Genomic DNA, 11,825 nt, shown 5'->3' with positions numbered 1-11,825 from the left:
AATTTGTGCTTTTCCAACCAGGATCTTGCAAGATTATCTAGAAAAGCACAAATTCTTTACGGTCGTCCCCAATCTGGTTCCCTCTTTTAAACGGTAAGATGGGTTTCAGCTCTTACACACCTGCTGCATTCTCTGACTTACAGGATGGACTGGTGTGCCCAGCCAGGGGCCATCACCCAGGAATGGGCAGTTTGTTAATTAAAAAGTATGCTGTGGTTTTACGAATATGCTGTTTTCTGACTGGCAGAGCAGTCTTTTAAGCTTCATTCATCAATGGCTGCTAAGTAACTAGCTAACCACCAGTTTTGTGTGCTACATAAGAGGCCATATTTATCCTGACTGCAGGGCAACATGGGAAAGGACAGTTACTTACCTTACAGTAACGGTGGTTTGAGATGCTTTGTTCATAGGCAGACCATAAGAGGGACTCACATGGACAGAGACTCAAAGAAGAATTGAGACTTTTTGTATTTAGGGTTACATCCTCCACACCAGAAATAAAACAACAGATTCACAGCTTAATATCACACTTGTATTTAACTTATTTTCTGAACAGTTAAAATAATAAAAAAACCCACACGGTTACCATGATCCTAGTTCAAGTGAACATTAGTACATTAACTACACGTCACTGTAACATAATCACAAAATTCAAAGCACTTGTTACTTAATCTAGAGAACAAATATAGCCGAGTAACAAACAGAAAACTCTGGAGCCCATGTTCTTTCTACCCCTTCCACTTCCACACCCACCTCCACTGGAGCAGTTGAAAAGTGATGCAGCATGCGCTGGATGATGGGGTGCTCTGGGGGATTAAAAAGCTATGCTGTAAAAGTAATGACAAGTTACTGGATCAATTACATTTCGTGGGTTACCAGTGCCTTTTGCAACGTAACTATGGATGGCACGAGCAGCCCAGCTTCTCATGTCAGAATACCAAGGAAAGGAGCTGAAAGTGGGGTTACACTCAGAGGTGACAACATAAGAGTTCCACATTGATCGTCTCAATGAGTTTCACAGCAGGAAAAATCCTTTTTACAAGCCAGCTCACTAGCACAGACATCAACTTGGGTCCTGACGATCAGAGGTGGGTCACCCTCTTCCAGCACTAATGGTTCAGCAAGTAGAACTTTACTAATAATTTAATCGGCTCTGCAGTGCTAACAGGATCAACACATTTTACCAGTGAAGTCAGCAACTAGGATTCAAAGACACGCAGGCAGCAGTCACGTTGAGTCAGGAGGATCAAGTTTTACCATGTCACTCTTCTGGCCATAACCATATAGGAGTCACTTGAAAAGGAATTTGAAAACTTCTCAGGGTGGTCCACTGCTCAAAAGTAACCAGTAGTTAGGGGCAGTATCGTAAGGGGCCTGTGGTGGGCAATGCATCCCTAAGGTTACGTCCACGCAGCAGCTGGGAGTTGTAATTCCCAGCTTGGGCAGACGGATACGTTGGCTCTGCTCGAGTTTGTACGTAAAAGCGGCGGTGGCTCGGGCGAGCTGTGCGGGACCGGACCCGAGGGGGCCTGGTGGGACTCCGCTCAGGCCCGGCTGTAATGTGTGCATGTCTCCTCAGGCTGAGAATTACACCTGTCAGCAGGTGTGCGCGCGCACGCACACACACACACACACACACACACGGGGCTTGTCTACACCTCAGCGGTGCAGCAGAGCAGCACTTAGTGAAGATGTTACTATGCGGCCCAGAGAGCTTCTCCCACCAGCATAGGGACTCTACGCCTAGCTAGGGCAAGGGGAGAAGCCCTCCCACCGACATAATGCTGTCTACACCGGGGGTGAGGTGGGTATAATGTCATCGCTTGGGTGGATTTTCTGTGTTTAACAGAACTGTAACTGGGCAAGAGCTAATGGGGACTGAAATCTATTTGCGTGGAAGTTGCTGCTGGGACTGGCAGACAGAAGAGCTGGCCACCAGGCTGTTTGGAAGGGCACCTAGAGGACGATTTAACAGGTAGCGAGTGGGTAGATTCCTGATCCACATTAGGTACCACATGTTACGACAGGGTGCCCAACCTCTGACCAACCGAGGGCTGAGTTGGGAACCTGCCAGCAGCAGCCGAAAGGCCAAACCTTATGTGAAAAAAGCCCCGGAATGCAGCTGGCAGTATCTTCAACACAGAGGTGCAGCTGTCAGAGCAGGCCATCCTCCATCTCAACCCAAGTGATGGCTGCTTGGCTCAAGACGGAGCACTGCATGCAGGGACCTGTAGTCTCCCTAAGCAGCACTCCTCCGCAGTGAGGGTAGGACAACTGCAGACCACAGGGACGAAAACCAGCAGGCAGTCACAGGAGAGATTTCACATGCAGGCCCTGCTCTGGAGGTGCAGCTGGAATCACCTGAAGTTACCGTCTCTGGAAATCTTGGTGCTTGTGGTGGGGTGGGGGGGAACAACAAAGCAAAACTCAGCAAGATAAATACATCCTGCATGCCGCACGAGGCCCCCGGTAAAGTATAGTCATTGGTATTCCTAATGACTTTCAGATTGTCCTCCCGACCCCGAAAAAACGGGGAGTCAATCAATCCGGCAATTCTAGGAAGCAGTTGTTTCTGACAAGGTTTTTTTACCCTCTCCTACACAGAAGAATCTCCTTCCTTCTAAACCAACTGCACACTGGAGAGCAATGCACAATCTAGACCAGGGCCATGATTCTTGTTCAGTGTAGTCCCCACCTTTGCAGAGGGGCCACTCTCCCCTCCCCTTTCCAATCACCTGGGCGGGCTGCCTCCCCTCCTGTCCCGTCCCGTCCCGTCCCCTCCTGCAGGCAAGAGCTCATTTGCAAATGAGCCATATCCCTGCAGTATCCAGGCTGGCTCCTCCCCATTATCCGCTGCTGAGGAGGAGGGGCTGCTAGCATCATCCGACCAAATGCTCCATGGACCAGTTCAGGAATCCCGGCTTCACAAAAGCAGACCTAAAGGGGAGCTGAAGGACATCAACGGACACTTGAGTGCAAGGCCCAATCCTGACAGGTGCTGAACACCCACAACTCCTAACCGGACTTCGGGGTGACGAGAGTCTCAGCATCAGGCCCAATGTTCTGTTCAGACAGTGTGGGGAGGAGAAAGAGGAAAAATATGCACCTTACTCTCCAGCTTTTGAGTGTACAAGGATTAAAATACAGAATAAAGGATCCTTTCAATGCAGGAACAGGTGGATGGGAAGGGGAAGCACGGCGGGCCACAACCTCTTCCAGTTCAGAAACAAGTTTACAGCATTTCGATGCTCACAATGATCACAGACCTCAACTCTCGCCACCTGAAACCCTCGAAGCAGAGGGACAGCTGCAAAGGTTCTCTGGGCTGCAAATTCCTTCACGCCCGTTTTCAGTTTGCGTATGTTGAGGTGAGCAGCTTTCCTCCTGGGATCAGAAACGGGCGTGTTTGCAGCAAGGCTCCCTCCTGACCTCTAGCTGCCCTGGAGTTGCGAACAGGCGGCGTCAGCGCTGTAATGGATTGTCTTGCTCTTACGTCCCACCTCCAGTTTCCAGTCCCCGGGTCCAAAAGGCAAGACTATCGTGGGAGAAGTGACAGTCTCGATGCAGCAGATGTATCTCATTTCAAAGGGATGTGCAACATCTGAGTCCATGCACACCACTAGTCCTTGCTTCTGGCTCCTTTCACCAGACGAATTTCATTTTTCTTTTCCTTTTAAATGCTGCATTTACTCCAGCCCTGCTGGGGATTACGCAGTCAATTCATGTTGAAATCTCCACGCACAGCTCCTTAGTGGACAAGGTAGAAAGCCACCTTGACATGAAGGTCTAATAGCCACATTATTCCTCCTACGCTGAACAGCAGATGACCCCAAGGCTGGGAGCGGTGGCAGATTTGAGTTTCTTAGATCAGTTTCCTTCTTAGACATCAGAAGGAACTTGGAGGCTGGGGTAGGACTTTGTACAACTTGAGGGTTGGGGCAGGATTCTCCATTGAGCCATTCTGTATTAAAGTCCCCAGACATAGTCCCTCCTGACGAGTCAAACAGCCCTCTACCACACGCCAAAAAAATAAAATAAAACTATTGCAACAGTTGCTCACACACTGTACCTTACAAACAGATTTATACAGCAGAATTACAACTCTGGTACCACTTAAAAACCCAGCAGTGCTTAGAAGTTTCAAAATAGCAGCATGGAACAGCAGGGCTAGGACAACCAATGATGATTTGCAACAGTGTTGTCTCCATGTTTGGCCAGGAAGCATGCTGGATCTCCCCAAGTCCTCACAACTAGCAAAACAAACTCCACACTAGCAGGCACCGCCCCCAAGGACACTGATAAAACCGTGAGAACCTCCGTCGCATCCAAGGCGAAGAGTCACGATCGTCTAGCACCGCCTGTAGCCGAAAAGTGACAAGACAAACGGAGGGAAGAAAAGCTGTTACGTCTGCAGCCAGCTCCATGTAACTGTCCACTCTCTCACAGCCACACTGCAGTTTTGTAACAACCGCACCAAAAGGAGCCGTGTTCAAACAACATTACTGATGAGACTTGGAACTCCACTTCAGCAGGAGCAATTCAGAGTGAAAAATATGATCCACCCGTCTCCGCCCATGCTTTGGGGATCCAGTATGTCTGATCACCCAGCAGCCAAGGACCTCTGCGATAGTTCAGCCTAGTATTAAGGATATGCTTTCGGTCTTGCCTCAGCCTTTCGTTGCCTCTGCCAGTCTGAGTCAGGCCACGAATGTTCTCCGAACGGAGTTCGTTTATTTTGCTCTTTTTACAATAGTAATTTAAACAAATAGAAAGTAGGAGGCGTGTCAATGACCAGCTCTGACTAAGAGAGGCTCTTTAGAGTCGCTCTGGGTCCTAGGCCCTCCTGAAGACATATGGGAGCTGGGGGTTTCTTTTCACACAGATTCTCACGCTCCTTTGGAGCTGTTCTGAGTACTCTGAGCTCTGCCAGCTACCTTCCAACGTCGCCACTGCCTTCCCATCTGCTAGCTCCTCGAGTCACCTAGTCGCTTGCAAAACGTCACTGGTGGAAAAAGGACGGCAAAGCTAGTTAGTGACGCAATCGTGACCCCCAGCAGAGCAAGGCTGGTGAGAACGTACCAGTCAAATCTCCCATCTGCCAAGTTCCAACCTTAGAATTGAGGAGATAAAGGGCTCTAGTTTCCCAGTGCAGGATGGGACTAACTCCCAGTGAAGGCGATGGGTGTCATTCAAGACCTGCAGTGGGTGAACTGGGCCTAAAGTTTGTACCAGAAATTTTGACAGACGTTAAACTGAGGTTGGAATGACTGGAGATTATTTTATTTAACCCTTCCTCTCCCAAAAGCAAGGCCTCTCAGGTGGCTGTTCCCACTGCAGTGGGGAAGCCAGCGCCTGCGGGGTCCCCCACTGGCTCTTTCGGTCTAGCTGACTGGCTGTGACATGGAGAGTCGCTCCTCACGCCCTGCCTGTCAGTGGGTGCTCTCCATTCTGAGCCATGGTGGTTCTCAAAGGTCTCGGCTAGTGTGTGACGATTCAGGGTGATGATCAGTACGCGGGTTAATTATCGTCCTGTTCCTAAACTGCGGTGCAGAGAAGGTTGGGGCTCAGAAAGGTCACACGACTCATCTCCCTCACCCGCACTGGGGACCGGCGGCGCCAGCCCCAGAAATACGGCAGAGCTGGCCTGGAGGTACAGCCAGCTGGCCAAGACAGCCAATCCCACCGGTTAAACCAATGAGAAAACACATGTGGCCTGCCCCAGTCAACTGGCTGTATCGGTCCTATCAGCCACAGGACCCAACCCAGCCATCCCCTCCTGGGTCACAGTGCACCACGCTGGCCACTGTCGGAGACAGGATATTGGGCTAGATGGACCTCTCATCTGACCCACTACAGCAGCTCTTATATTCTTATTTAGGGATGTGGTCAGCCACAAAAGTCCTCCAAAGCTGGGCCAACAAGGTCCTCTACAGCTCCCTCTTCCATCCTCTGGCTGTGACATCTCCTGGGGGACGAGGAAAGAGGGTGCCACAGTCTTCTCCCCACCCCAGCCTCATGTTTCTATCTAAGCAGAAATACAAATCTTAAACCATTAACAAAATCCATACAGTCTTCAGGGCCAATAGCAGGAGAAACGGAACCCTGCCCTGGGTCCAGATAATGTCTTTGATAGTGAAATACTGCCCCATACCCTTCAGGAACTGATTCCCACCCCCAGGAAATACTGGACTTGGGACTTTGGCAGAAGCCAGTTTAACCTTTTGTTGACTGGCACTGCCCAGACTGGCAGCCCAATGACTGCGGAGGGAAATTGCAATACACATCCAGCCTCCAAAGGGTTAGAGGGACAAGCAAGAGAAGAAAGCAAAAAAAGGTGGATTTGGCTCCAAACTGTCAGCTTCAGATGCCCAATAGCTCCACGAGCCCCGGTTTCCAGACACAACGCCCAAAGGCAGCAGGGGCTCTCACCTCCTCTCCAGCACGGTGTTTGTTGCTTTTCAGAGTCAGCAGTTGCATGGTCTTACAAAAGCCCGGCAATGATGTTGTTTAATATTCGAAGCAGCAGCCCCTTCCCCCCAACCCGGAAGGACTCTCAGCAGGATGCACAGTGGCAATGATTCTTCTGTTTAACACCAAAGCAACAAATTCTGGCAACACGTTAAATATATTTATAGGACATCTGTGACTGGGACAAGAGGGAAAGACAGGGAAGTGGGGAGGGGAGTGGCTAGGCAGAGGGGAAAAGACAGAGGGGTGGTTTAAAAATGTTAATCGTTCATGAAAGACCAAAGACATCTTCTGATATAGCAGCACTTCAGCAGTCAGCTGCACTGAGCAGACCCTGTCGGAGATCAACCGCATGCCAACTTTGTTCCAGAAATGAATCCGAGAGCCTCTCTCTTCCGCAAGGATTGGTTACGTGGATAGTTCTTTTGTCCCGGCATTGGCAGATAATTTAAATACTGCAGCTTAAACGAGTTCTGGAAAAAAAAAAAAAGGAACAAGAACCACCCTTTTGTGCACCAAACTCATCATTTTAAGGAAAACCTCTCTTACTTCCCGTGTCTTTCGAGTGATTGCAAGGTGCTGGGTTGAGAGCTCTGGAGAGTCCAGGTGTATTTATACACTGAACCGGGAGAGTGCAGCACAGGCTGTGACACAAACCGCGTAACCGTGCACGGTTACGGAGACCCTGCCTCACCCTCACCAGTGAAACAAACTGCCACCCAGGGCCCCAAACGCAAGGGTGGCAGATACGCTAACCAAGTGTGCAACCCAAGCCCATCCTAAGCAGCCCCACACCCCTCCAAATCAAATCCAGCTCGATGATTAATCTAGTCAGGCAGTAAGTTCCCCCATACGAGCCTAGAAGTGGTAACTCTCCTTGCTGGGATAAAAGCTAGAGGGTTAACACTACACACACACAGGCAAGGCCTGGTCTAAGCAGCCGTCAACTCATGCAGCTAGGGCGCTGGGCCCTATTAATAGATACTACTATACATCAGCAAATTTCCATGTAATCAGGCTGGACTCGCTGGTCTGCGCCTCCTCCACTGGCCAAATCCACTATCCTGCATTCCCCAACACTGGGAGAACGGCGCCATCACTACCTAGGAGAAAGGGCAATTGCCATGATTTGGCAGAACCTTCTAGCTTGGTGACAACTGCCCAGTGTCAAACCACCTGCACCCCCATGTTAAGCAGCCGCTCCTCCATTCACTCTGAAGAACCCCTCCCCCTCCTGGCTGGGTGGGAACAACTGCTGATTTAATTGTTGGGGAAGCTGGGCCAAAAGGGGAATTGGGTGTAAAGACTGGAGGTGCCACATGCAAGAACTCTTCAACAACTCCTGCTCGAAGGTACCAAAAGATTCTCTGCCTCCTGGCAGGATAACTACCACCATCCAAGATGGGAGATACTGACCATCCAAATGAATCATTCCAGCTCAACGTTTGCCTCTTCTCCCCAGTGCCCACATGCCCTTGTGCCTCGTTTTTACCTGTGCGCGCATGAGGTACAGTGTACTGTTATTTATCTGGAGATGTAGGTGTACGTTCTGGACGGGGAGCGGGTCGATTCTGCTTGGGCAGCTGGGTCATTCAGGAAGTCCCACATGAGGATTGTGTCATCGTGCGAGCTGCTGATGATCTGGAATTCGTCGAACTGGAGTCGAAAGACTCTCCCAGAATGCTCCTAACCGGGAGGGTCAGAAAGACAGCAGGGATTACTTTACAGACTGCCTGGCTGCTTTGAATGCGTGGCGAACATTAATAATTGATTCGTTTTTTGGTCAGTAAACCCTATATGGCTACTGTGTGCCATTGTCTCTGTGGAACAAGCTAAGTAGCGTAAAAGTACGTCTGCCATATTGGGAACCTGGCCCTTCAGCAGGGAGCGCACACCAGAGTAGACATCTGCATGGAAGCATTGCTCCCCGAGCCCCATGCCCTTAGACCGAGCTCTCCTCACAGGACAGCTCTTCTCCAGAGCGGCTAGGGGTGGCTGACAGAGCATACCTCCTACTATACAGCTCGGCACTGCCGCCACAGCATTTCCACCAACAGTGGATTATAGGGGAACAGGGGAAAGTTTGGCAATTGATTGCCTTCTCTGAGGAGATAACGATCTGTGGATATGGGGAAAGCAGTGGCTGTGATATATCTTGACTTTAGCAAAGCTTTTGATACGATCTCCCACAGTATTCTTGCCGGCAAGTTAAAGAAGTATGGATTGGAAGAATGGACTATAAGGTGGATAGAAAGCTGGCTAGATCGTTGGGCTCAATGGGTCGTGATCAACGACTTGATGTCTAGTTGGCAGCCGGTATCAAGTGGAGTGCCCCAGGAGTCGGTCCTGGGGCTGCTTTTGTTCAACATCTTCATTAATGATCTGGATGATGGGATGGATTGCCCCCTCAGCAAGTTCACAGATGACACTAAGCTGGGGGAAAGGGAGATATGCTGGAGGGTAGGGACAGGGTCCAGAGTGACCTAGACAAATTGGAGGATTGGGCCAAAAGAAACCTGATGAGGTTGAACAAGGACAAATGCAGAGTTCTGCACTCAGAATGAAAGAATCCCGTGCACCGCTACAGACTAGGGACCGACTGGCTAAGCAGCAGTTCTGCAGAAAAGGACCTGGGGATTACAGTGGATGAGAAGCTGGATATGATTCGACAGTGTGCCCTTGTTGCTAAGGCGGCTAATGGCATATTGGGCTGCATTAGTAGGAGCACTGCCAGCAGATTGAGGAAAGTGATTATTCCCTATTCGGCACTGGTGAGGCCACACCTGGAGTACTGTGTCCAGTTTTGGGTCCCCCACTACAAAAAGGATGTGGACAAATTGGAGAGAGGCTAGTGGAGGGCAACGAAAATGATTAGGGGGCTGGGGCACATGACTTATGAAGAGAGGCTGAGGGAACTGGGCTTATTTAGTGTGCAGAAGAGAAGAGTGAGGGGGGATTTGATAGCTGCTTTCAACTACCTGAAGGGGGGTTCCAAAGAGGATGGAGCTCGGCTGTTCTCAGTGGTGGCAGATGACAGAACAAGGAGCAATGGTCTTAAGTTGCAGTGGGGGAAGTCTAGGTTGGATATTAGGAAACACTATTTCACTAGGAGGGTGGTGAAGCACTGGAATGGGTTACCTAGGGAGGTGGTGGAATCTCCACCCTTAGAGGTTTTTAAGGCCCGGCTTGACAAAGCCCTGGTTGGGATGATTTAGTTGGGAATTGGTCCTGCTTTGAGCAGGGGGGTTGGACTAGATACCTCCTGAGGTCCCTTCTAACCCTGATATTCTATGATTCTATCTATGAATTGATCCCGAGTCTCCTGCTTGACACTATTGCTACTGCTGAAGGAGGAAACAGCTTGAACTGGAAGAGACAAAGGGGACCATTAGAAAATCAAAATGACATTGTAATGATTCCTCCAGAGCAGTTCTAAATGTAGCCACAAGAAAGGCCCTTCTTTAGAGACAGTTTGTATTCTTATAGGCGGCGGAGTGGAAACAGTACGGCAATCTACGCCAGATCCTGCACATGGTAAAGCACAACTCACTACACTTTCCCACGTGTGCTGGCTAGCTGTTATCAGTGTTCCCTGGTGCAGGCATGGGCGGCAGCTTCCCTGGTCAAAGGGAGTGCAGACAAAACCAGCGCAACGCCTCCCGACTCTCGTATCAGTACGTGGCTCCTTGTCATGCCTTCCACGCTGCCAGACACGGTGTAAAGAAAACCGAATGTCATAAGAGATTCTAACCATGACAGCTAGTTTTAAGATGAGTAAGTCACAAAAAATGAAAGTTCTCTCAAATATAGTCATCAACAGAACAGTTTTCCACCACACAGGAAGCTGCTGTTTTGACAGAGCAGGGCTCTGAAATGCAGCTCCTTTTTGAATGCAAAGGGCCATTTTACAGTTGTGGTAAAGCAAGTTCTGTTTTGTTTTGAATTAATTTTAAATAAGGTTTGTCTTACAAGTAGCATCCTTAGTTTTAAAATTCTAGTTAATTAAACAGACAGACACTCCAAGAGTCTGGTTTTGCATGTATTCAAATAGGAAGGGTGTTTTGTGTGCCCAATAGAATAGAGCTCCTGTTGGGGAAAGTCACTACAAGAGCAGGTGTCACTAGGAGACTGAAGGAGACAGGGAATGCAACAGGCCACTTTGAAAACGAACTTTTCAATCAGTGTTTACTAAATGAAATCCCTCTACCCAAAGATCCTATGCACTAATCACTGTACTTGCTCTTTAAAATCCCAGGCGCAGCTGGTGTGATGCAGGCTTCACATTGTAAGTTAAAGCCAAAAGAACCTGGCCTCCTTAGCTTGAAATGTAAAGCTGCGCCATGCTTATTTCTCAGCTTGGGAAGCTGCTGTCAAGCTCATGCGGCTGCTGCTCCATCCAAAGGAGTGGAAAATGAAAGGAACTGGCATGCAGCGAGCATTTGTTATCTGCAGACTTTTCTCCTACTGCTTGAAAATTGAACACAAACGGCAGGAGGCTTGCAACGTTTATTGCGAGGTTTCATTTTGGAGGCCGAGGGAAAGAAAAAGAGCATGAGTAAGCGGATACTAGGATGCTCTGCAGTTACAGGCATGAAAGAAACTAAAAGTAACGCTCCATGCCCTCTGTCTTCCCCCCTTAGCTCACTCGCGCCTACGAACAGGGACTTCTAGGTATTATTCACAGATTCCTACAATGTTTGAATCCCACAATTTCTGATTTATAATGCAATTATTCAGGGTACCTGTATTTTTCACTGCCAGCAAAAGGAGATGGAATTGCACTAGTTAAATTAAGCCTCCCAAGTTAGCAGCAGAAACAGACAGTGCCCAAGCAGGGTCTAAGATTGGAACAGGATCAACACTGTTAATGTACGGAAGTCTCAGATTCTGGGTCTGTACATTCACAGGCATAGGGCCGCTCCATGGTTTGCAGCGGACATGTGCTCAAAATCCCTCGGACTTTATTACCCACAAAAGCGTATGCCCAAATAAATCGGTTAGTCTTTAAGGTGTCATCGGACTCCTCGCTGTTTAAATAGATTTTAGTGAGGAACTTAAAATCAATTTTTAAAAGGGATGAAAGCCCTTCTTTTAACTGCCCCTTTTCACAACAATCGTCTGGCAACATTAAAAAACTGCCAGAGAGAAGAAAGAGGCCCAGGAAAAGTCTGGTCACCCAGCAACACATAGATTATGCAGACTCATCAGAGGGTATCATCCCCTTGAGGTCAGACCCTCAGCTGGTGCAAACTATCACAGCTCCACTGACTTCCAATATCTGAAGTGGTGACAGGGGTGTCGAGGAGCGGAACATTCTCCCTTGGGACTGGCACGGAGCTGATGCCCTGGCATATTGT

The 11,825-nt window shown here is 49.1% G+C and overlaps 1 protein-coding gene across 16 annotated transcripts in view; it reads right to left on the bottom strand.

Moving 5' to 3' along the window:
* Window positions 1-518: 518 nt before the first annotated feature.
* BTRC (beta-transducin repeat containing E3 ubiquitin protein ligase) overlaps window positions 519-11,825 on the bottom strand; it is a 165,712-nt gene continuing 154,405 nt past the window's right edge. For 15 of the 16 annotated variants that reach the window (XM_054033511.1, XM_054033514.1, XM_054033515.1 and 12 more), the window contains 2 exons: window positions 7,961-8,154; window positions 519-6,941 (listed from right to left, as the gene is read on the bottom strand). In XM_054033511.1, the coding sequence (XP_053889486.1) occupies window positions 7,993-8,154 (162 nt within the window). In that variant the 3' untranslated portion in view covers window positions 519-6,941; window positions 7,961-7,992. The remainder of the gene's footprint in view (window positions 6,942-7,960; window positions 8,155-11,825) is intronic. The other variant, XR_008445598.1, reaches the window with a different exon arrangement.

This window comes from Malaclemys terrapin, chromosome 7 (assembly GCF_027887155.1).
Source record: "Malaclemys terrapin pileata isolate rMalTer1 chromosome 7, rMalTer1.hap1, whole genome shotgun sequence".
Taxonomy (NCBI): Eukaryota; Metazoa; Chordata; order Testudines; family Emydidae; genus Malaclemys; species Malaclemys terrapin.
This window is presented reverse-complemented; position numbering and strand designations above follow the sequence as displayed.